The following is a 24,143-nucleotide window of genomic DNA, read 5'->3' as shown; positions in this document are numbered from 1 at the left end:
AGATAACCCGATAAAAAAAAACTTACCGGCTGTGTGGAATAACTATCTGTAGTACCCATTCTCCGGATCGTATTAGGGTAATCAGCGAGCGCGTGGTATTTGTATGTATATAGATTTAATTTCTTGACCTTGGTACTTACAACTGACTTGTCTTTTTGCGCTGACTGCCTTGTAGCAGGTTCCGCCAGTTGTTTTGATGCTAGAGCAGCCTGACGACGACTACGGGCGGCATGCTCCTGTGGTTGTTCGGTCGTCACATATTTCTTGCAAGTAGTGCGCGTGAACTTGCGGACTGATCGGGAAAGGACGATCGTTGCTGAGTCGAAAAAGGCAAGTGTGTCGTCAGTATGTAGACGTAGTTTAGCGTATGCGTGCCAAGTCGCGAGATCAAACAGGAGATCGAGGACGATTCTGTTGTGTTTGCGGGGGAGAAGTCCTTCAAAGACCGGAATAGCGCACTGATATTAATAGTTTAACATTGATCGCATCATTGATCGCATCATTGATCACATCAATGATGCGATCCATGATGCGATCAAATGTAGTTAATATGAATCTTACCTGAAGAAGGTCTTCGAAATCTCGGGCAGCAAGGCGCTTCATGGCCGACGCATTCGTGTGGAAGCATCTTATTGTACCTCGTCCAAAAGTGGGCACTCTGCGATACCTATCATAAGCATATGTGATTAGTTACCTGCGTGAAAATAATGACACTCATACCTCCAATTGAGTTCCTGGATAGCTGTCCCCCCGGCGGCAAAAAAGAATACGCATGAGATGCGTAAAAATAGCCTTCCAGACTCCAAGCTCGAATTCGTGTAGAAGATCGACAACGAAAAGTAAAAACAACTTGAATGCAAAGTCAGCAAGGCGCTCAGAGAAGGCGTTCTTAAACAATATTAATTTAAAATGAAATGATATTGTTGATCGATCACTTACTCGAGTAGGAACAAGTGACTCCTCCTGCAAAAAGTTCTTGACGTACTGGCTGTTGATACCGGCACCTTTCTGAAATATATGGGCCCGAGCTTGCTCAACACGATCACGACGGGATGCGCTATCGATCCGTTGATTTGTCTTGCGCCGCTTCATATCAAGCTTTGTTCCCATCTTAGGAACATCAGCTTTCTTGATCAGGCAGCGAGGACACGGACATTCGCCGAGAAATTTGATGCATGCGAGCAAGATTCTGTTTAATAATAGAATTAAGATCAGATACCGAGCAATAGATATGAAAATCTTACTTTTCAGGATAGTCTGCAGAATAACTAAAGAAACGAGGGAATACACGTCTTGTGATGCCATCTCCGCATCGAATGACAACACCATACTTATATGCGTGCATAAACTTTTCATCGAGCAGAAGCGCCCAGATAGCTTGCATCAACTCGCGCTTACAATGAGTGTAGGTATCATTTGAAGAGGCCTCGCCAAATATACTGATGTAGATATCTTGAAAATTATCTGGAAGCTAAGATCATAATGTTAATGAGCAATTTCAAATAGTGATCTTCTGAGAAGCGACTTACAGTAGGAATATACGCTACATGATGACATGCGGACGCTGTTGGTTTGCCTCGAGTATATTTGGACTGATTGCCGAAAAGCAAATAGACGGGCCAGAGAGAAGCATCACCGAAACTTGCGAGATGAGTCGCATCTGACCACATCATGAGCGATGCAACAACACGCTCAAGATCGTCATCGGGATCGCGGGGAAGTGCATTGATCTCTTCATAGGCCTCAATGAACGCGGGCGAAGAATATGCCTCGCCATATACGTTCACGGTATGCTCCTCTGACACCTTCCATAGCTGCTGGAAGGGCGTCATATGGAAGGTGGACGCGACACTGTCCTCGAAGACAGATGCGATGATGTCAGTGATGGAGCGGTGATAAATGCCCGGAATCTCCATTTCCGGGGCTTCGTCTTCTGATGGGAACTTCTCCCTTTCCTTGGGTAGGCGAATTTTGACTGAGGAGCTGCGCCAGCCGTTTTCGACACGGAATGGATTTGACTTATCCTTGAGATAATCCCCGAGAAGACGCTTCTCACGTACATCGTCGTAATTTCGAGCGTCTTCTCTCCGGTAGTTGTCATCGTCGAGGAAAGTCCTTGCAAGGCATTTCATCTCAGCGCTTGACTTAGAATTTATTCCGGAGTATTGCCAGCAAAAGAGAAGCCCCGCAGTGGGGCTACTGAATCCAGAGAAGATATCATCGGGTTGGATATCCTGGGAGGGAAGTCCAGGAACGATGTGTGATCGATCCAAATTAGGGTCGCCTTGCGTTTCGAAGGTAGGAGCATCAGCGATCGCATCAAGGCTTTGATCTCGGTGCGGGATCAGAGTGGGACGTTGCGCATATATGCGGAAAAGTCCCAACTCATCTGGTGCTGTCTGGTAAGGGATGAGTGTGGGCTGTTCTTGAACATCAGCAGGGGGGGTTCCTCGTTCCTCGTTAGGTGAGTTGGGAATGGGTGCTGGAGGAGATGGCGCAGCGGGCTGGCCACGTGCCTGACGCGAAGTAGGGGGCATATGTGCTAAGTGGGTTGCTGTCCCCGGGACATAATCCGTATACCGCGCTGGCATTCGAATTTGTCGACCGGAGCGAGCAGAGACAGTAGCAGATGTCTCGGGTTCTGAAATACGTGAAGGTCCCAGCGCATTATTTTCAATCTATTGAGGATCAGCGCATCATGATGAACCTGAAAATATTATACTCTTACCTCATGATCAATGTCCGGCCATCCGTTGTCGACATCCATCTGCTCATCAGGATGAGGTGAGTTGTGAGCGGGAGGTGTCTGTTCTCGTGGTGTCGGCGACCGAGACTCTTCCCGACGTCTTCTCCGTTTGCGCTTCCTGCGCTTCTCCTTTTCAAGGCGGTGCTGACTTCTGTAGATATCAGTATCTAGAGATTTGTTAGCGGGGCATTGAGCTTCATGACTGCTCAAGCGTTTCTGGGTAGCAAAGGATTTTGCGCAACCCAAACAACTAAGGTCGTCCATACAAGATGAACTCAGAGGGCGGAGGGTGGTGGAGCTCAAGATTGACTCGGACATGGACAGGGCGATGTAATATATATATTGCACAGCGTAGATATCAATCTAGCTATGCAGTATAAACGTGGAGTACCTGAAAATATGAAGCTCTATGCAGGTAATTAGCATACCAGAATGCGGAAAGAAGAATATAGTGAACGCACCTGCTGACAATACTAATCCTCAGGGCTCCTCCATACCGTAAACCTGCAACTCCAATACCTAAACTTGCCTCATGACCCTTGCCTCATGACCCCTATCACACTGCCGGAAGACAACCGCGTGCATCTAATCACCCTGCAAAGTCACATAAAGTCCAAGAGCAGAAAACGGCATGCATCAAATTACCTTGATATAATGGATCCAGTCATGGGGCCAAGGTCTCTGAGGATGTTCTGCAAGGATTGCTTGTTGAAGCACGGTAGTAGCGGATACTGTATGTATCAGTGGCAGAGGATAACAGGACTTGTCAAAAGTTTGTTGATCGATCATATGATTCATATCAATCACGTTATTAATAATAACACGCGGAAATTACTATCAAGTACGCAACTCGTATCTTTATCTCATACCCCTACCATCATCCTCATGGCAAAGAAGCGTTCTCGATCGGTCTCGGTCTCCTCTCAATCCTCCACATCGTCCAACAGCGAAAGTCACTCACTGAGTTCTTCCGAAGATTCTCATGCTCCGAGTCCGCCAAGAAAGCACAGCAAGAAACACTCAAACACCGACAAGGAGGCTTCCAGATCAAAGTAAGTTCGATCTATCGATCGAAACTAAGCCTATACTACTTATCATTAATAGGAAAGCCAAGAAATCGAAATCCAAGGCGAACAAGGGAGATCCCCATGAGGAATACCTCGTGGCTGCACGTGGCATGGCACGTTGCATTGACTTGTTTTGCAAGGTCGACAAGCTCATCAAGATTGGCTGCCTACTTCAGCAAGAGGAGGCTGCAGAGAAGGGAGAGCTCGATGAATCTGAGGCCGATAAGGAGACCCGCAAGAAGAGACTCTCTGCTATGTAAGTCCATTCTGATCGAAAATTCTTCAGCTAATTTTGTATTCAGGTCATTAAAGACTCGCGATCGATACACGCGGAACTATCAGCAATTACTCCACTTAGCTCCGAGCATCCGATCTCTCATTAACGATCGCACCAAAGCCAGGGAACTGATCAAAGTCACTCATAAGGTGAGTATATGCTGCTTATATGCGCATATATTGTTTACTTACACCCATACTAGATGAATACAGCCATCAGTGCAACACGTTCAGACGATGCGGCTCGTTTGAAGTCACAAATCGGACACTATGCGGCGCCAATTCCATCTGATGGTGGTTTAAAACCCGCTATCTACAATGGTAATCCCTCGCGATCACATCTGGGTGTGAACCACCCTGTATTAGCATCCTTTCTTTGTCCTGTTTCGCAGCTCACAGAATTCACGCGAGATCCTGCTGAGTATGTATTATCTTATATAGCGTGTGCATGCTGAGATTCGCATTTCGCAGGGGCCAGAAAAAACTTGCCAGCGGAGGAATCCTCATGACTGCCAATGACTTCCCCGCATTCCTCTGGTCTGGAAATCCCCCTGGATGTGACTATGATGACGAGGCCATGACTGAAGGCCTATTCAAGGGCTATCTTATCGAACGCGTAAGTTTTTCTCAAGTATGGTTATCGGTCTCACACCAAGAACCTGTCTAGGTATTGCGTCATATATTTACAGGTCCATCAACTGCTTTAGGTCAAGATTCGCGGGCGACACGCACTTGCAATGCCGCACTACATGACATGACAACTGTCGAAGCGGAGCATATTGCTTACGCTTGTGTACAAGTAAGTCCTGTTTGATTCTCAAACATTCTCTCTCACTTTTCAATTCGCAGGCACGTTTCGGAATCAGCGCGCAGAATAAATGGTCGGACATCGACGGCAAGTTCAAATACCCGGAATTTTATTACAATATTATCGACTTCATTCGCGATTGTGGAGATACCGACTGGGTGCAAGAACTAAAGAAGTGGTGGAATGTGTACGTGTTTTTTTAATTGTTTGACTATCCTGACAATCTTGTTTCTGTAAGGACACTCTTCAAGAATGAGGATGGCAGAGAAGGCGGATCAGAAGCTCGGTCATCCACTGACGATCGTGGAAGGAGTTCCTCGGGTTCCATGGATAGCCTGGCGAGAATGCGAGCACAGGTTGCAGCGCGTTCCACCACTGCCAAATCCTCTGCAGCCCCTGCGGTCCCTGATCCTCTGCCGCCGCCTGCCCGTCCAATTATCACTCCTCCTCCAAGTTCTCCAGCTCTGAATCGTGCTGAACCTCCTCTCTCTTCACCACTTCCGCCTGCCCTTGCTCGTTCTCTAACAGCTTCGAAAATGGCCTCCTCCAGTTCACACAAGTCACCTGCGTTAAGCGATTTAACGGACGACGATGACGCACTCGATGACATCACCAATGGAAAGTCGAAACGACCGCCAGCCGCCAAAACTCACTCAAAGAGCAAGGGTAAGGGTAAGCAAAGGCGCATCGAGGATTCAGAAGATGAGGGAGATCAGCGGCCGGCAAAACGTGCAAGGAAGCAAACACGCAGGAGGTAGACGGGTGAATATTTTTGTTGCATGGTACGTTCCTGTATTCTTATTGGCCTAGTACTCATATCTTATTACAGGACTCGTTCACTTTTCCATTCCACTCAGCATTCGTACTTTCACACTTTCGCTATGGTTCTCTGACTAGTTGTTTCGTTCTCTCTTCACGACGCATGCTTTACATACTGATCCCGCCCAATAGACGATTGGACTCACTGCATTGACTCACGTTTTCGTACATTACAGTGTATTACATGTTCTTGTTCCATCGTATAGATTGAAAATACATCGCATTACATGGATATATCCGAGTGACTTACAATAGCCTACTATGTCTGAACTATCTATACGATGAACAATGTCGCAAGCCTAAGTATGACGTAGACTCATATGTTGATCGAACTTAGCGTTCCCTAGGATGACAATACATACTGGGTCCGGCAGCCGATACATCTGATTGTATAGATACCGCAGACATGACCATACATAGTCATGTCTGGGCTGAGTAATTTTTGTGATGCAGTTCGCATTTGGGATCTCAAAACCAATCAGCAACTTGGAGACCCACTCTGGCACGACGATCATGTCTGGGCTGTTGCCATGTCTTCTGATGGACGATACTTTGCCAGTGCTATCAATGAACCCAATTCAACAATATACTATGTATGGAGTCTGGAAGCAGCATTCGAGCGTGCTCGTGGGGTTGATGTACGCGTGTACTTTTCTTTCCTCAAGCTCTTTTCTAAGTAGTCTGGTTCGTCGGTCAGGGCAATGCAGAGCCCAACGCGAAGATCAAGGCAACATACCTGTCTCCTCTTTCATACCTCACCTGACTTCTTTACCTGCAGGGACTTGTAGCTCGACCTAGAGACGTGAGCTACTTGATTACTGATGACCTAATTCTTCGCTCATCTATCTCATCAGATTTCTCTCGCGCCTAGACACCAAATCAACAATAGAGGATTAGCAAGATATGTGAGTCCAGTGCGATCGTTCCTGAGCGCTTTTGATCCTGACACCTGTTCAGGGCAATGACTTCTTCAGCGAAGACACCAACCCCACGTCTCGTCGCTCAGCAGAAACATCATCTTCGCCTGGTCTGCGCGAGTTGTTCGGCTTCCTGCGCTCCAGCCCTCGACCTGCAAATGCGCCACAACAGTTGATTCAGCTTCAGCCCCGGCGATCAAATTTCGCATCATTTCCTGTGAGAATTTCTCGGCGTCCCATCGATGTTGCTCCTTGCCGTGATGAAGACGTAAGTTGCTGGTCATACCAGTGTTCTCCCCTCTACAATTCACATCATTTTGCAGAGATATGGCATTGTCCCCGAGTCTGACGCAGAAGCCGCCGCAGCTACATCAGCAAACTACAATGTTCTGTACAGCTCTGTACAGAGCTGTACAGTGCCACAGCACCACAGCTTGGTCCCTTCTGTACAGTACTACACAGAGCCTCCCCACTCTGTACAGTACTGCACAGAACCTCCCAGTGCCACAGCTCCCAGTACCACAGCTCCGACAGAGCCAAAGCTTCAGGTAGTAAACAAATAAAAACAAGTTCGCTTTTTTTGACACTTTTAATTGCCAATGTCAGGAATTGAACTGGGGACCTCAAGCCTCATGCACTCAGAATTATTTATCAACAACAACATACTTACCATTACACCATAGCAGCTTTCCTATTCCTCACTCACAATGATATATATACCATTTCTCAAGTCACATTACCTAGTCTTAATAACCAAAAACTCGAAATTCATAAGTCTTTCCTATGCTATTCTTATTGGTATTGCCTAGTCTCTGATAATCAAAAACTCGAAATTCATAAGTCTTTCTTTACTATGCTATTCTTATTGGTATTCCTAGTCCTAATAAGCAAATATTAGACACATTACTTGTGTGCCTGAACTTTCTTGAACACACCACTTTCTAGTATTTTGCTTATAACTCATTAGGATCTTAACCTATTGAAATCACAAGACTATGGATAGACTTCCCTTGACAAGGACTACAACTTTGATTTTCATCGAAAAATGTTCCCACGGCTAAGTTGCTTTCTTGAACACACCACTTTCTAGTATTTTGCTTGTAAGTCATTAGGATCTTGACCACAAAATGTTGTGAGACTATGGATAGACTACCCTTGACAAGGGCTACAACTTTTATTTTCTTCGAAAAAGTTCCCACGGTCTACCATAGTCAATACTAAGGTTTAAGATCAATGTTAAGCTAATTAAAAGACTTGGTGAAATTTTTGTGCTCAATCCTGTGAGCTCTGTGGGTCTGTAACGCACTGTGGGAATTTTGGCTCTGTGGCTCTCGGATCTCTGTGAGTTCTATGGGTCTGTAACACACTGTGGGAATTTGTGACTCTGTGGCTCTGGGATCTGGCAGCTCTGTGGTATCTGGCACACTGTGGGAATCTGTAGCTAAATCAGTAGTTTGCTGATGTATGCAACGTACGAGCAGCAACAATGCTGATAGCTCAACGCAGGAAGGACAGGTTGCTGCGGGACGACTACCACAAACTGCTCAGGGGCAAAGTTCTGCTTCTGAATCAGAAGAACCATATCTGATTGGATGTTGTGGATTTTATCTTGTGCGCCGTCAACCTGCATCGCACTAGTCCTTTGATTCGTCTACGAGGGTGGCTATCGTGGTTATTGTGAGAAATTATTCATTGACGCGCATGAGCCAACGTGACACTGATTTCTCCCTCTTTATGAAGTGGTCAGCACACGTGGATAAGCGTGTCTGTTTCGATGATACTGATACATCCGACACGGAGTCTGTGCGCTTGAGATATGGGATGGAGGAAATAATTAGTGCGTTTTGGTGGATGGAGGACTCACCGTACTCGACGTTGGCAGGGTCTAGGACTTTGGGTGCCATGTTCAATTTTGCAATTTCAGACTTCGAATACGGTTTAGAACGCGGACCGCCCGAACCTCGATTTTGTTCGACTGCACCTCGATCGTAGCCTGATATATTCCAGACCCCACAGTTGCTGGCGTGCTTTTCAATGCCCATCTTACTGGAGCATACAAGCCTCCATCCGGTGAATGATAATGGGTATAGCTCACAACCACAGACGCAAATCCAACAAACGGTGTACATCTCAGACCAAATACTGTGGATACGCTGGGGCCCTTCAAATATTCACATTTTCGAGTCCACTTGGAATGTAAAAGTTCACCTTTGTGGGAATCGAGTTTTGCATGGAATCCCAGTCTGCACGCTAGACTCGGGTCCACGGTTATAGATTGCATACAGTGAGGTCTAGGACGAGTGGTGAAAGAGCCATCTATGACAGACATCGGGGACTTGGTTAACTGGCCTGAGATAAGCTTGACAACGTCCCTGCCTTACATCAAGGTCGTATCTGACAGAGTGTTCGATGTTTGTGACTTAGGTGGCATATGGATCGACAAGGATAGAATTTATATGTTCCAGACGACTCAGAACATCGAAGGTTCATAATATTCTACCCTCGAGGTCATCGATGTTTAGAGTGGTCTATGTCAGCCATCCGTCAGTAATTTCTCCTTCATTATACCAAGCTCGAGGTCATGGATGTTTAGAGCAGTCTATCAACTAGTTGTGTTCACCTTGATTAGTTATGATGTATGACGCTCCAAACCGACTTGAAGTCGTATCGGACAGAGTATTAGTGTTCGATTCTTTCGAGTTTACAAGACAGCAAGTTACATAGCTGTGGCGTATGATTAGGATCCATTTGCTCCATCAGCTCAGGGACCAGGCAATCAATTTTTAGAGTGGCCTATCAGCGAGTTGCGCGGGACAGTCAAACTACTTCTTTTTGTTGGGCAGGCAGAGCTAATGGTGGATAAGAGATAAGGGTGAGGCTGTAGGTAAATACAGCCTTCAAGGCGGGCCCATGCGAGGTTGATAAAAGCCGCTGCGTGGTCAACGATGGACTCCAGCGTTCTGTCAGCAAACGCCAACAGAAGCTGATGTCACTCATATCAAGCAGTGTAACGTCCTGATTGTCGCAAGAATGTACAGCAGTAGCATTCAGCGTGAGGAAAGGGTGAACAACACGAACGGAGAACGAGATGTCTACGAGATGTGATGTTAGTAGATGTGTATGATGAGAAGTAGGTTACTTGCCAAGGGCTCATCTCCGCGATCGAGTAGGTCATCCCACGAAGTGTCAAATTTTCCGATGAGTTCTCCATTGACCAGCATTCGATCGAGCTCGAAAGATGTTTTGATGTCCAGTGATAATGCAAGTGACGCATCTAGTGATCTATAAACAGAAAATTATTCGTCAAATCGCGTACGAGAATCTCCATGGAATTGAGGTCAGAGGATTGCCCCGCGCTACAAATTCGTCGGATAATCGGACTCTGATGGCTGATATCCAACATCTTGTCAAGTCGACATCGATGGATACGTAGATGCCTGCGGGAATGCGCTCGGAAGGGACTTGAAGACTTTTTACGCGGACAACTGTAGATAGAGCGTGAGGATCACAAAACAGATACGAAGGTGATAGGGAATGACTCACCTTGAAGTCTGATATATCGGCCTTCTAAGCTATGGGGCATAGTGGTGTGATGAAGTAAGATCGAGGATAGCGGTGGGGTGAATTAACGGTAGGAGAAGACAAGGTGGGGATATGGGGTCTGTGAATCAATTAAGTGAGAGGGAGTGGAGAAGTGGGTGAGGCCTTGAGGGTTCGAACGTTCAGGTCATGCAGCTGCACGTGTATTTCCTGCGTGTTTATAGAAATGAGGCAGGTTAATGTAGTGAAGCAGCAATAAACGGACAGTACACGCACCTCTGCAGGAATAAGACACTCGCAATTCTCAAGACCATTAATCTCCATTGAAATGTCGCAGCTCGTATCCCACTCGATTGAAAGTGAGAAGATCACGAGGGCACAGTAATGGCAGTCGCGCATTTTCCCGATGTCGTCGGCCTCGTAAGACAAGACACTTCAAATGTGTGGGACTTGAGGATACGTTCAAGATGATGATACTTCGTCCGCCCAATAGTGCGTGCTCCCAGTACTGCCTGAGAACGCGGAGAATGAATTTGTATTCTTCATGTTAGATGGTCTTGACTCTTGATGAAGCGGTAGTCGCATGAAAAGTAGAAGAACGAGCTGCCTGGTGGGTATATTTGAATTTGTAAGTCATATTTTGCAGATCTGGGAGTTCGTTCCCAATGCTCGGAGGATGCGAGTTTTGGATGTGGATGATCCAGATGGTCCGGGTACGACATGAAATCCTGTTGAACCGATCATCGAGTTCGTTTGATATTTGGAGTAGAGTTCAGATTACCGGAATGGGCAGTGGCTGTGCCATTCTGTTTCTTTCTTCTCTCAGAGAGCTCTCTCAACGGGTTAACATCCGTGCAAAGCAGATGAAGTAGAAATGGACTGGGCGACACCTACTGGTAGTATTGCTCAGGCAAACGCGCCTGCTCCTTCAATGATAGACATAAGTACTGCCCGGGTTTTGTCAAAATTTATTTCCTGTGCTAATTGTTGCCTCTCAGAGGCTGCTGCGTTCAGCTATGTCGTCTGAATCTGACCCATACTCTCGCAAAGTTCCCCTGGTGCTTCCATAATGCTCTCGATCATCCTTCCCCCCATCGCACTGTCAGTTCAATCGTACTCATGTCATCATTGGGCTTTTTCTGTGTCGATCGTTTTCACGGGGACGGTTTGTATTGTTCGCATTACATTGCGACTTAAACTCGATTCTACATTTTGCCTTAGTGTGCTAAATAAATCGCGTCATTCTCTATCACAGGTTCTCCCGCTGACCCTAGTCAGCCGGTGCCAGCGCTTAACCTAATCCGTACCAGCGTCTATCTTGCTGAACAGCCCTCAACAACATGATCCAAATACACGTGCAGCATCACATGAACCTCAAACCTCCCACTCTCAGCCAAAATCCATCCACGGTCTCCATATCCCTACCCCCGTCTTCTCCTACCACTCATTCCACCCAGCACTAAGCCCATCCTTGACCCTCACTGTTTTGTTTGATCGTAACATCATGTCCGGTCGTGTAGAGAGCCAATCTATCAGGCTTGAAGGTAGGTCACTCCATGTCACATTCGTATCTCTTTTGCGATCCTCACGCTCTGTCTACAGTTATCGGTGGACAATATCTCCAAGTCCCTTCTTGGCGCATATTCGCAGGCATTTATGTGTCCATCATTGTCGACTCGAGGAGACGCTGGAAATCAGCCGTCAGAGTCTTATCATCTGACGGATCTGTAGCGTGGGGAGATACTGTCACTCTGTAAAGTCCCTCAAAATTTTCGGACGCGATTCGATATTGATCTTTGGTTTACAGATCATCCTATGAGTCACCTGCATTATCAGTGGAGATCAGAGCGTCCTACGAGGTCGGTCAAATGCTGGGCAATGGGGAACGAATTGGACAACTTGAAACATCGTGGGATGAGCTACTCGATCATGGAGATGAGCCATTCGGTGAGTATCCTACAGTTCGTTCATCTGTATCTACTCACATCCCGCAGAATTATCCTTCCCACCTGTTCGTGGTGTCAATCCTTCGCTCAAGCTAAAGGCTGTTGTCGTACATGCTTGTGATAATCAGGACGGCGCACTGTTTGATGTGGGTGATGCTGGCCTCTGCGGTTAGCGCTTGCTGACGGAATGTCAACTGTAGTCCCTCACAGACTGTGAGATTGCTCGAGACACAGATGCGGGCCACGCTCGGTGTGCCGAATACTGGACCAGCGGGACGGTGTCTCACCTGAACGATGCCGTCCGGCACTTTCAGTTGGTTCTTGATCGCTGTCCTGTCGACCATCTTGACCACGCAGCGGCTCTCACCAACCTCGCGTGGGCCCGTCTTGAAGGCCATATTCAAAATGATGTTCAAGACATTGATACAACTACTTCCCTCCTCCGCGAAGCCCTTGCATTGCGTCCGCATGGTCATCTCGATCACGCATTATCTCTCTATAACCTCATTGTCGCATTGACCTGGCGCTACAGCATGGAGCGCACCCCCGTCTACATTCACGAATCTGTGGAACTGTGCTGCAAGCTACTGCCCCTCTGTCCAGAGGGCACCTACCTTCGTAGCATGGGCGCAGACAGTGTAATAGATTATGTGATCAGGAAATGCAACAAACTTCCAATCGATTCATCTGACGAAGGCATCCGCATTCGACGAGTCGTGCTCGAGCTCTGTCCTCTGGGCCAGAAATACCATCCAAGAGCACTTGTCAATCTTTCATGTGCTCTCAGCGCACGCTTTCAACAACACGGCAGCGTTGATGACATAGATGAAAGCATACAACTTGATCGTGAAGCCGTTTCTCTGTGCCCCGAGGGACAATCTGGCCGTAATACCTACTTGAATAACTTGGCACACTCACTCGAGTTCCGCTTTTATCACCAAGGCAAATATCATGACCTTGATGAGGCCATCTTTTGGCGCGAGGCAGTGCTGTGCCTGCACCCTGTTGGGCACGAAGGTCGTGATTTTTCATTGAACAACCTAGGGAGCGCCCTCTGCACCCGTTTCAAAGCACACATTGACATTGATGACATCAACCGAGCTGTGAGCCTCCATTTCGAGGCACTGATGTTGCACCCACCTGGGCATCCACATCGTGACGATACACTTCACAACCTTGCCAGCGCGCTCCAAGAGAGATATCGCAAATTGCACGTCATCGAGGATCTTAACCAGGCCATTGATCTGCATCGTGAATCACTTCGGATAACGCCGCTTGACCATCCAGAGCGCCATAGAACTTATCACAATTTGAGCTCGGCGCTCTGCTTTCGTTTCACGCGAACCGGGAAGAATAACGATGTTGAAGAGGCCATTCAACTTTGCCAAAAATCGATGGAGACTTTGCCACTACTCCATCCTGAGAGACATGTGTCTTATTTCAAACTCCGGGAGGCCTATATGTCTCGATACTGCATGCAGTACAACCCTGCCGATCTGTCACTCGCTGTAGAGAACTTCAGACTCGCATCACGACACCCCACTTGTGGATTTCCAGGCCGCATCTTCGAAGCATATATATGGACTTTTGCAGCGGAGAAGCATGGTGATGGATCCGCACTGGAGGCTTACGCAACGTTTTTCGAGCTTCTGGATGCTCATTTGGCAACACGTTCATCAACCACTTCGCGGCGCGAAGCTGCTGCTGCCTTCCATTATACCAGATCATCACCTGTAGATGCAGCATCATGTGCCATCCGCCATGACGATCTCCGACATGCAGTCGAACTAGTGGAGCAGGGCCGTGGTCAACAGTGGTCGTTGGCCTCTCGACTCAAGACTCCAATTGAAGACCTCGAATCGGGACATCCGGATCTAGCCCACAAATTTTCTGAGCTGAGCAAGCGCGTTTCCAATGCCGCTCAGGGTTCTGCAACCATTGCCGACAGAGCTGCGGCTGAAGTAGCGGAAACAAAGTACAGGAGAATTACGGCGGAATGGGAAGCTGTGGTAGCTGAGATACGCAATCTTCAAGATTTCTCGCGGTTCCTGCTCCCACCTTCATATGAAGACTTGCAAGCGGCAGCGCGCCATGGCCCGATCATCATTCTCATTGCCAGCAAATATTCATGCAACGCCATCATTGTCCCGACGTCAGGAGAGCCCCACCATATTCCCTTGTCGTCTGTCACTCTCGCAGATCTGGAGAATCTTAAGGGTCGCTTCGCCAGGGCGATACAGCAAGCATCTAAGATGGGCCTAACGGAGTCAAGGTCGGACCTAATAGTCCTCTCGCGGATAGTATGGGACGAGATCATGCTACCCATTGTCAACGTACTCGAGCATGTCCTCGAATTACCGCGCGGGTCTCGAATCTGGCTGTGCCCGACCGCGGCTTTCACGTCTATTCCTCTCCATGCAGCTCACCCCTTTCAAACGAAAGCAGATCGCTCTGGGAAGGAGCCTTGCCTGGAGGATCTCTACATCTGCTCATACACGCCGACACTTTCGGCGCTGATAAGATCTAGACAGATGATGAAGAATTGTGTACCTCCATCCTTCGTGGCAGTCGGGCAAGGTCAACCGGGCGGAGGGAAAGGCAAGGCGCTCTTGGCTGTCGATGGTGAGCTCGAGCTTGTCCATAAGCTCGTCCCTGCGACGGCCAATCGTTCCACTATTTCTGGCGACGCAGCCACACGAGCAGGTGCACTCGAAGCCCTGGAACAGAACACCTGGGTGCACCTCGCTTGTCATGGCAAGCAGGACCAGGACCAGCCTTATAATTCTCATTTCGTCATGAAGGACGAACATCTCACTCTCCTCGACATCATGGAGAAAGATATCCCGCACGCTGAGTTTGCGTTCTTGTCGGCGTGCCATACTGCCGTCGGTGATAAGGAGACGCCTGACGAAGTCATCCATCTCGCAGCTGGACTCCAGTTTTCAGGATTCAAGAGTGTCATTGGCACACTGTGGGAGGTCGACGACGCTGTCGCAAAACACGTTGTCCAAGCTTTCTATGAGAATATGGTCAAGGATGTTGAGGATGGCGGGTTCATGGACTGTACGAAGGCGGCCTGGGCACTGAACCGTGCTACACACGCCGTGAAGAGCAAAGTGCCGCTCGAGCAGAGAATGGTTTTCGTTCATATTGGAGTGTAGTTCTACGTCTTATTGCTATTAATATGTCTGGTACATATTCACAGGTTGTTGATCTGCCACGATCCTCTTTCATTCTGTCATTTGTAGTCATGACCTTCACACCCTTGCGCTCCTGGTTGATATTTTCATCAATCCCGATCGGGTCTTTTCCTGCTACACCCACTACGACACTGAGTACCAATCTGTCAAGGAGGTGCGCAATTATATGACGGACAATGCCTTCATCTTTTTATTACTCGTACTCGTGCCAAAGCAGAGAAAACAACGATTCAAATATTCACAGTTGGTTACTTTATTTATATACATTTCGTTCAAATTCACATGTCGCCGCTTTCAGGCATTCAATGACCAACACCAGAAAAATACACATACAGAGCAGACATATACAACAGCTGCAGCTACTATATCACACTAGTACATATGAAGTCACATTAAGACCTCCTATTCTCCCTGAAGCCAGTCACCGTCCTCCCCCACCCAGTCTTCTGCCTCCGACGGCGGCTCCAGTAGGAAGTCTGACAAGGAAGCTGCCATACTTCGAGCCGGTTTCCAAAGTTTCGCCTGTTGATTCCACAATCGTATTATTTCTTTCCACACAGTAACATCGGACGGATTGAGAGATTCACACCAGGCGAGATCAGCCAGGTTCGGAAACACCTTAGCTAGGAGGAAAAAGACATCTGCCGCTTCCGCCGCCTTCGAGTTTCCGACATGCAGCTCGCGGAGGGCTGTGTGCGCGCGCCAAAGCTCCCAGTTTCCGTGTGGTGCATGAGGAAGCGTCGGAAGATGTGTGGCATCGAATGCTGGATGTAGTGGCAGTAGGCTATGAAGCGATCTGCACCTTGATACCAATGGGAGCACGGCGGTGAATGTGACCTGAGAAGTGACAGGTTCCGCTGGGATGAACTTCAATTCAAGAAGATCCGGCCAGGCAGCCCCGGCGCCCTCAATGAACCAATCATTAAGGTGGTAGTTTCCAACGGCAACGAATTTGACTATCGACAGCCTTCTGAACTTGAGCAAAGGCCGGAAAATGTACGAAGGGAGTGTGCTGTGGTAGCTGGAGTCACGCTCTGACCGACGTTGCGAAAAGTCGACCATAATAATGTTGGTTGTCCGAATCAGACACGATGCGAGTTCCATCACGCGGACCGGTGAGAACGAGACTCAGACTGTCACAAAACGAATCGGTGTGTGAACTTTGAAGACAGTGTGCACTGATGGCATGCGAACGAAATTACATTGACGTGTTTCCCAAGTGCCTGTTCCAAGCTTCTACTGATATTAGCTTCTATACTCAGCGCCCACATCCAATCAAGACTAGCTGCCCACCCCACCTGCATATTGTGAAGAGAATGGACCACGAATTGAAGTCCAAAACAGAATTTCTTTCTCTTGCTGAAGAACTGCAATGTTACATCCTGAGTTTTCTTCCTTGCCGAGATATTCTTCGTTGTACATCTGTGAGTCATGATTAATTGATTTTGCATTCAAGTTGATGTTAATTATTGTTCAATATGGACTTTTTTGCTGACGATTCTCTTACAGGTATGCAAGGCCCTTCGCCAGACGTACATGTCCTCATACGAGCTCCAGTACATTGTTGAACTCGGTGGCCAACAATTACTCCCTGTCCCCAACACGGACGATCACACACCTATTTCCGAGCGCCTACAACTTTTGAGGGACAAAGCCCACGCATGGTTCAAGGTCAACTTCCATTCTTTAGAAACAGTCTCTCTATGGGAGAAGATGCATTCCCCGCAGATAAATGATGGCCATATCTACACGCACGACACACGAAAAGGCTTAGTCGAGATCATTCCAATACTACCAAAACCCTCACAACAAACCGTCCAACGTGACCGGTGGCAACGAACATTGAGTTCAATAACTTCAACTCCCCGCTCAGTCGTGTGCAATGTGTTCATGGACCTAGCACAAAACCTGATTGCTGTCCTGCATTGTGTTGACCAGGCATTCTACATTGACCTTGGAGCCCTGGATGGTGATGGCGTTCACCCCCGAGCTGCTGGACGGAGACTGTCTCGCACGGTGCTGCCTGGATCCGGGGACATTTCCAGTAATAGATACCGTGCAAATATGAAGTGTTTCGGGAGGCATATCGCTTTCCATTGGAGATCTCCTTCGGAAGTCATGTGGCTGCAGATTTGGGACTGGAAAAATTCAATGACATCCAATGTGAGCCTCGGTCAGAAACAGTTGAAAGGCCACAGTTGATTCTCAATTTCATTCTAGTGCATCCTCAATGACAACGACGCATACCCAGGCAATTTTTTTTTCCTCGGAAGCAACAGGTTGCTCGTTGTCTACCACGAGTCGGATTTGAATATCTATTCAATCGAGGATACGTCCCAGGCCCCACAATTGCTAGCGTGTTTTTCGATGCCCATCTCATTGAAGCACACACGCCTCCATTTAATGGATTATAATGGGCATAATTCACAGCCGCGGATGCAAATCCAACAAACGATGTACATGTCAGACCCTAAATACTGGCTACTATGCATAACCGTATACGAGAACCTCGGAACTCGTGCCGGTCCCGTCTTCATCATTTCTACGAGGGTTTTCCACGATTTTGATGGAATGGCAGTAGCCAACTTGAAGCCAATACCGTGGACACGCTGGGGCCCTTCAAATACTCGTATTTTCGACGCGGAGCACACTCAGGCTTATGTATTCACATCTCAGCTTTGTGGGAATCGATTTTTTCAAGCAATCCCGCTCAGCACGGGACACAGGTATAGATTGCATATGATGGACTTCAGCCCGCTAGCTGTGACGAACAGGCGGGGTCTAGGACGAGTGGTGACAGAGCCATCTACGAGAGACATCAGTGAATTGTCTGGCAGGCCCAAGGAGAGCTTGACGACATTCTTGCCTTACGTCGAGGTTAAATTGGACAGGGTGTTTCATTATGAAGAATTACGCGTGTGGGTCGACAAGGATAGAATTTATTTGGCCCAAATGTTTGATACCGGTCCATGTCTTTGGGAATCTACCCTCGAGGTCATCGATGTTTAGAGCGGTCTATGTATCAGCCAGCCACCCATCACAATACAAAAACTTCTTCTTTATTAGCATACACCCCACACCCCACCCACTCCCCCACCCACTCAAGTGACGAACTGCAGCGTCCATACTCTACTTACTTACGTTTCATGGTACAGAAAGAAAAAAAAATCTACGCAAACAAAAGGACAAGTGTGCAGGCAGGGGGCAGGTAAGCACTAAGTACATAATGTTCATCTCGTCGCGGTCTATGGGTACAGAAAATCTGAGACTAGTACTGTGAGATAGCAACACACTATGATGGATGGTAAGAGAGAGAAAAAGAGATGTGCTACGGTATTTGCAGGTAGTGGTGTAACAAAAACAGGAACAGGCACAAAAACAGGAAACAGCAATGGCAATGGGAATGAATTGATTACCGGATATGTGACGACTTCGTCGACGGGGCATTAGCGTTCCTTGGCACCGGGCGGAACAGGAGGCGCAGAGAGTATAGGAGCCTGATGCGGTCCAGGCCCAGGTTGTACCGACTGCTGCTGCTGGGTCCCATTATTATTCCCACTATACGCTTCCCTAACCGGCTTCATAGCATCCACCGTGACCTCATCAGCATCAAGCGCACCCTCAAGTTGAAGCTGTTGCGACGACTTGCGTCTCATCGCTTCTTCTTCATCGGCACGGCGGATGACGTCGATCTCGCCCTGCACCATTATAGCATCGAGCCAGGTGTGGTGGACGAGCTCAAAGGCTTTGGCGCGGCGCTCGGGGTGCAATTGGAGCATTGGAGTGAGGAAGGCGGATATAGTGTCGGCTTCCTCTTTCGGGAAGAGATATTTGTCGTGTAGTACTGATTCGAGGGGCCAGAACCAGAGCCTGTTGATATGTTGTAATTCACCTGCGTAGAGGAAGAAATAGAGATAGAAGAAGGAGTAGAAGGATGATACGGTAAGTGCACAGCGCATCGAAGGGCATTATGGGCACTCGCCTTTCCGGTTGAAGAACTCTGCGATCCTCTTTCATGCAGTTTGTTTTGTAGATATAACCCTGATAGTACTATTCCGCTCCCGTTATCTCGTTTTAATGTTCCTTCTCGTGGTGTTCATTAAATTTTATTCGTATTCGCGGCTTAGCACTCTCCCAGTACCTCGACATCCATCCATATCTATTATCCATCCTCGAGCCTAGTGCTTGGCAACGCAATATAATGGGTGGCAATGAGTCAGCTGCGAGCGCTTAATCCATTTCAATGATTTCTTACTCATATCTTGTCGAGACTAACCGCCCACCCTACCTGCATATTGTGAAGAGAATGGACCATGAATCGAACTCCAAAGCAGAATTTCTTTCTCTTGCTGAAGAGTTGCGATTTTACATCCTAAGCTTTCTTCCTTGCCGAGATATTCTTCGTTGTGCATCTGTGAGTCACGATTTTATGTCGAAGTTGTTGTCATAGATGAACTTTCACTCTGGTGATTCTCTTGCAGGTATGCAAGGCCCTTCGTCATACGTATATGTCCTCATCTGAGCTCCAGTACATCGTTGAACTCAGTGGTCAACGATTGCTCCCTGTCCCCGACGTGGACGATCACACACCTATTTCCGAGCGCCTACAACTGTTGAGGGACAAAGCCCACGCATGGTTCAAGGTCCACCTCCATTCTTTCGAAACAGTCTCTTTATCGAAGGAAATGCGTTTCGCGCAGATAAACGTCACCGATGGCCATCTCTACACGTGGGACGTACGTGAAGACGTAGCCGCGATCATTCCAATACTACCAAAACCCTCACAACAATCCGTCCAACGTGACCGGTGGCAACGAACATTGAGTTCAATAATTTCAGTTCCACACTCAGTCAAGCTCGATGTGTTCATGGACCTAGCACAAAACCTGATTGCTGTCCTGTATTTGGTTGACGAGGCGCTCTACATTGACCTTGGAGCCCTGGATGGTGATGGCATTCACCCCCAAGCTGCTGGACGGAGACTGTCTCTTGCGATGCCGCCTGGATCCGAGGACTGTTCCAATTATTTATGGAGTGTAAAGATGAAGTGTTTTGGGAGGCATATCGCTTTGCGTTGGGGATCTCGTTTGAAAGTCATGTGGCTGCAGATTTGGGACTGGCAAGATTCAACGACGTCCAATGTGAGCCTCGGTCAGAAATAGTTCAAAGGCCACAGTTAATTCTCAATTTCGTTTTAGTGCTTCCTCAACGATGACAACAACATATACCCAAATGAATTTTGTTTCCTTGGAAACAATAGGTTTCTCGTTCTCGCTGACGAATTGAATCTCTATTCAATCGAGGATATGTCCCAGATGCCACAATTGCTGGCGCGTTTTTCGATACCCATCTCATTGCAGTACACGAGCCTCCATCCGGTGAATGATAATGAGTATAGTTCACAACCGCAGATGCAAATCCAACAAACGGTGTACATCTCAGACCCCAAACACTGGCTACTACACATGACCATACACCTGGGAAAGAGTCCCGTCTTCGTCATCTCCACGAGGGTTTTCCACGATCTTGACGAATTAGCAGTAGTCGACTTGAAGCCAATACCGTGGACACGCTGGGGGCCTTCAAATACTCGTATTTTCGAGCGCACTTGGGCATCTAAAGTTCAGCTTTGTGGGAATCGAGTTTTTCGAGCAATCCCGGTCGACACGCTAGACTCGGGCCCCTCCGGGTATAGATTGCATATGATGGACTTCAGCCCGCTAGCTGTGACGAACAGGCGGGGTCTAGGACGAGTGGTGAAAGAGTCATCTACGACAGATATCAGTGAGTTGTCTGGCAGGCCCGAGGAGAGCTTGACGACGTCCCTGCCTTACGTCGAGGTCGTATCGGACAGGGTGTTCGATGCTTGCTATTTAAATGACATATGGATCGACAATGATAGAATTTATTTGGCCCAGATGATTCAGAACTTCGAAGGTTCATATTATTCTACCCTCGAGGTCATCGGTGTTTAGAGCGGTCTATCAGCTAGTTACGCGAAACGATTAAACTACTTACTTATTTATTCCTGGGTGGGCAAAGCTGCGTACAGATGCGGAAGTCGGGGGATCATGATGGAGGGCAGGGGGAATGGTGGATAGGAGATAAGTATGAGGCTCAGGATGCGAGGACCATCGAACCACAGCGCTCTGGACATGCGAGATACTGTAATGATATTAATTGCGAATTGGAGCGACTACGTACTCCGGAGAGTATATATGTACTTACTATGTATTGTTATGAAAGTGTTGGCGCAGGGATTCATGTCAGAAACGACAGCACCGCCTGTGCTGGGGGCGCTGACTCTGACTCAGAAAAAGGTTGCTTGCTACCTTCTCCCGAAACTGTTTCAGGAACTTGAAGTGAGCACCGTCACGGTGACTGCTATCGGACATGTGCATGATGTGATGAGAGCAAATTGAAAACATACCTGGACATGTAAATTTCTTGAACTTCGCCAGAATTTGAAGGTAATCGCGTGCTCGGCTAAATTAACCATGTTGTCTGAATGCCTGCGCCCCGTAGAATCAGCCGTAGCGCAGAGTCCAAGAAATCATCAACAAACTACTTCTTGCTTATTAGCTTACAGATCGACCTTCATCGACATCCACTTTATGGACTGCAGCTCCATACTCTACTTACTACGTTTCTTGCTATATACAACCTACGCGTTCAGCCGTTTGCTTTCTGAGCTCGGGCTCCAAGGTACGTTGACGCTTGTACCATATGCCATTTTCTGTGTCGTATGATGAAGCAGCGAGGACAGAGGCTGGAAGTCGCGTGAGTGGGGTAGATATTTTGTAGGAGCATTATTGGCTGATTCGCGTTATTTGGGTCTTACCTACATCGGACCTTCTCCGGGTTGGACTCTTCATGAGGTCGGGATGCTCATTATACAGTGCAAGTGAGACCGCTGCAAAGCAAGACTTTGGCTGCCTTGATGAAGGCGTTCAGGTTGAACGTGAACGCGACGTGGAGGACTTTGAGAGTCGACCGCTTGAAGAAGCGACGAAGTACTGTGACCACTGTCATTGATTAAGGCAGAATGTTTATATTTAATTATTAGCCTGAGGAGACGAAAAATGGCATGCCAGACTCTGTCAGGGTAATAAAGCATACATCATGGGGTAACTAGAAGAAAATATGAAGTGAACGCCAGCTTGTAAAACTGTACCAGACGAAAGCAATAAGACAGACTACACACCAATATGAATGAAAATGATCCTCTGCTGGAGTAGCACTTTCTTTTTCACAACGGACGTAGCATGATTGAGTGCCCGGGCAGCCTTCGTACAATCCATGCGAACGGGTGTGAAGCAGAGATCTACGAGATGTTAGTAGATGTGCATGATGAGAAGCAGGACTCGCCCGAAAGGCTCATCTCCGTGATCGAGCAGGTCATCCCACAAAGTGTCAAGTTTTCCGATGAGTTCCATTGCCCAGCATTCGATCAAGCTTGAAGGATGTTTTGACGCCCACTGCGATAATGCAAGTGAAGCATCTAGTGATCTATAAACAGAAAATTAGTCGTCGAATCGCGTACGAGAATCTCCATGGACTTGAGGTCAGAGGATTTCCCCACGCTACAGATTCGTCGGATGATCGGACTCTTGTCGAGTCAACATTGATGGATACGTAGATGCCTGCGGGAATGGGCTCGGAAGGGACTTGAAGACTTTTTACGCCGAAAACTGTAGATAGAGCGTGAGGATCACAAAACAGATATGAAGGTGATATGGAGTGACTCACCTTTAAGTCTAATATATCGGCCTTCTAAGCCATCGGGCATGATGGTGCAATGAAGTAAGATCGAGGACGGGCGGAGTGGTGGGATGAATTGACAGTAGGAGAAGACAAGGTGGGGATATGGGGTCTGTGGATCAATTAAGTGAGAGGCAGTGGAGAAGTGGGCGGGGCCTTGAGGTTTCGAACGTTCAGGTCATGCAGCTGCACGTGTATTTACTGCGTGTTTATAGAAATATGGGGCAGGTTGATGTAGTGAAGCAGCAATAAAGGGACAGTACACGTACCTCTGCAGGAATAAGACATGCAACCCTCAAGACCAATAATCTCCAGTGATTTATGTCGCAGCTCGTATCCCACTCGATCGAAAGTGAAAAGATCACGAGGGCACAGTAATGGCAGTCGTGCATTTTCCCAATGTCGGCGGGCTCGTACTAAGACAAGGCACTTCATCTGTGGGACCAATTGGGGATACGTTCAAGATGATGGGAGAAAATGGATACTTCATTCCCCCAATAGTGTGTGCTCCCAGTACTGCCTGAGAACGCGGAGAAGAAGTTAACTTGCATTCTTCGTGTTGGATGTGGTGCATAGTATTTGAATTTGTAGTCATATTTCGCAGATCTGGGAGTTTGTTCCCAATGCTCGGGGGATGTGAGTTTTGGATGTAGATCAGATGGTCCGGGTATACGTATGACATGGAATCTTGTTCAATGAGTTCGTTTGATATTTCAAGTTGAAGTAGAGTCCGGAATCGTAAGAGATTACCGGAATGCCCAGTGGCTGTGCCATTCTGCTTCTTTCTCACAGACTCTCAGAGAGCTCTGTTCAACGTTGCAAAGTCATCCGTGCAAATCAGACGAAGTTCGAACTAAAAATGGACTGGGCGACACCTACTGGTGGTATTGCTCAGGCAAACGCGCCTGCTCGTTCAACGATAGACGTACTGTCCAGATTTTGTCAAGATTTATTTCCTGTGCTAATGGTTGCCATTCTGTCTGCCGCGTTCAACTATATCATCTGAATCTGACACATACTCTCGCAAAGTTCCCTTGGTGTTTCCATAACGCTCTCGTTCATC

General features: G+C 47.6%; 9 protein-coding genes across 9 annotated transcripts; 4 read left to right on the top strand and 5 right to left on the bottom strand.

Moving 5' to 3' along the window:
- Positions 1-1,240: 1,240 nt before the first annotated feature.
- Positions 1,241-2,630, bottom strand: DEU56DRAFT_738558 (uncharacterized protein; the record flags this gene model as incomplete). The annotated part of the gene is made up of 3 exons (XM_041348670.1): positions 1,241-1,471; positions 1,530-2,085; positions 2,146-2,630. Coding segments are annotated over 3 exons (1,272 nt in total), but the record flags the coding sequence as incomplete, so codon positions are not given.
- A 1,662-nt stretch (positions 2,631-4,292) lies between these two features.
- On the top strand, positions 4,293-4,756 carry DEU56DRAFT_738624 (uncharacterized protein; the record flags this gene model as incomplete). The annotated part of the gene is made up of 2 exons (XM_041348675.1): positions 4,293-4,531; positions 4,582-4,756. 2 exons carry the CDS (start codon positions 4,293-4,295, stop codon positions 4,754-4,756), a joined length of 414 nt encoding a protein of 137 aa, XP_041207428.1.
- Positions 4,757-9,301: 4,545 nt separating this feature from the next.
- On the bottom strand, positions 9,302-10,216 carry DEU56DRAFT_902010 (uncharacterized protein; the record flags this gene model as incomplete). Its single annotated transcript, XM_041356581.1, has 4 exons — positions 9,302-9,725; positions 9,773-9,915; positions 9,950-10,118; positions 10,177-10,216. 4 exons carry the CDS (start codon positions 10,214-10,216, stop codon positions 9,451-9,453), a joined length of 627 nt encoding a protein of 208 aa, XP_041207427.1. The 3' UTR covers positions 9,302-9,450.
- Positions 10,217-11,703: 1,487 nt separating this feature from the next.
- DEU56DRAFT_408239 (CHAT domain-containing protein) lies at positions 11,704-15,383 on the top strand. The gene is made up of 5 exons (XM_041346078.1): positions 11,704-11,721; positions 11,776-11,926; positions 11,981-12,120; positions 12,168-12,265; positions 12,320-15,383. Exons 3-5 carry the CDS (start codon positions 12,042-12,044, stop codon positions 15,278-15,280), a joined length of 3,138 nt encoding a protein of 1,045 aa, XP_041207426.1. The 5' UTR covers positions 11,704-11,721; positions 11,776-11,926; positions 11,981-12,041; the 3' UTR covers positions 15,281-15,383.
- A 156-nt stretch (positions 15,384-15,539) lies between these two features.
- On the bottom strand, positions 15,540-16,415 carry DEU56DRAFT_809284 (uncharacterized protein). Its single transcript, XM_041353469.1, has 2 exons — positions 15,618-16,415; positions 15,540-15,562 (listed from the first exon to the last, which is right to left on the bottom strand). Exon 1 carries the CDS (start codon positions 16,379-16,381, stop codon positions 15,722-15,724), a length of 660 nt encoding a protein of 219 aa, XP_041207425.1. The 5' UTR covers positions 16,382-16,415; the 3' UTR covers positions 15,540-15,562; positions 15,618-15,721.
- Positions 16,416-16,500: 85 nt separating this feature from the next.
- DEU56DRAFT_902008 (uncharacterized protein) lies at positions 16,501-18,372 on the top strand (the record flags this gene model as incomplete). The annotated part of the gene is made up of 3 exons (XM_041356580.1): positions 16,501-16,743; positions 16,829-17,482; positions 17,540-18,372. The coding sequence occupies 3 exons, from the start codon at positions 16,501-16,503 to the stop codon at positions 18,326-18,328; spliced, it is 1,686 nt and encodes a 561-aa protein (XP_041207424.1). The 3' UTR covers positions 18,329-18,372.
- A 143-nt stretch (positions 18,373-18,515) lies between these two features.
- DEU56DRAFT_809277 (uncharacterized protein) lies at positions 18,516-19,322 on the bottom strand (the record flags this gene model as incomplete). The annotated part of the gene is given in 3 exon segments (XM_041353468.1): positions 18,516-18,702; positions 18,787-19,232; positions 19,251-19,322. Coding segments are annotated over 2 exon segments (474 nt in total), but the record flags the coding sequence as incomplete, so codon positions are not given.
- A 303-nt stretch (positions 19,323-19,625) lies between these two features.
- Positions 19,626-21,294, top strand: DEU56DRAFT_756910 (uncharacterized protein; the record flags this gene model as incomplete). Its single annotated transcript, XM_041350071.1, has 3 exons — positions 19,626-19,733; positions 19,801-20,460; positions 20,518-21,294. The coding sequence occupies 3 exons, from the start codon at positions 19,626-19,628 to the stop codon at positions 21,292-21,294; spliced, it is 1,545 nt and encodes a 514-aa protein (XP_041207422.1).
- A 1,359-nt stretch (positions 21,295-22,653) lies between these two features.
- Positions 22,654-23,108, bottom strand: DEU56DRAFT_981360 (uncharacterized protein; the record flags this gene model as incomplete). Its single annotated transcript, XM_041359833.1, has 3 exons — positions 22,654-22,828; positions 22,863-23,010; positions 23,069-23,108. 3 exons carry the CDS (start codon positions 23,106-23,108, stop codon positions 22,654-22,656), a joined length of 363 nt encoding a protein of 120 aa, XP_041207421.1.
- Between the last annotated feature and the right edge of the window lie 1,035 nt (positions 23,109-24,143).

The sequence above is a fragment of the Suillus clintonianus genome (genome assembly GCF_016758775.1).
Source record: "Suillus clintonianus strain FC179 chromosome Unknown DEU56scaffold_45, whole genome shotgun sequence".
In the NCBI taxonomy this organism is placed as follows: domain Eukaryota; kingdom Fungi; phylum Basidiomycota; class Agaricomycetes; order Boletales; family Suillaceae; genus Suillus; species Suillus clintonianus.
Note: the sequence above shows the minus strand (reverse complement) of the source record. Positions and strands in the feature narration are given on the sequence as shown.

Excerpts from the sequence above, each read along its gene's own strand:
- DEU56DRAFT_408239 (XM_041346078.1), top strand. The coding sequence starts at position 12,042 with ATGCTGGGCAATGGGGAACGAATTGGACAACTTGAAACATCGTGGGAT. Across the intron at positions 12,121-12,167 it reads TCATGGAGATGAGCCATTCG|AATTATCCTTCCCACCTGTT; the intron begins GTGAGTATCCTA and ends CACATCCCGCAG. Across the intron at positions 12,266-12,319 it reads AGGACGGCGCACTGTTTGAT|TCCCTCACAGACTGTGAGAT; the intron begins GTGGGTGATGCT and ends TGTCAACTGTAG.
- DEU56DRAFT_809284 (XM_041353469.1), bottom strand. The coding sequence starts at position 16,381 with ATGGTCGACTTTTCGCAACGTCGGTCAGAGCGTGACTCCAGCTACCAC.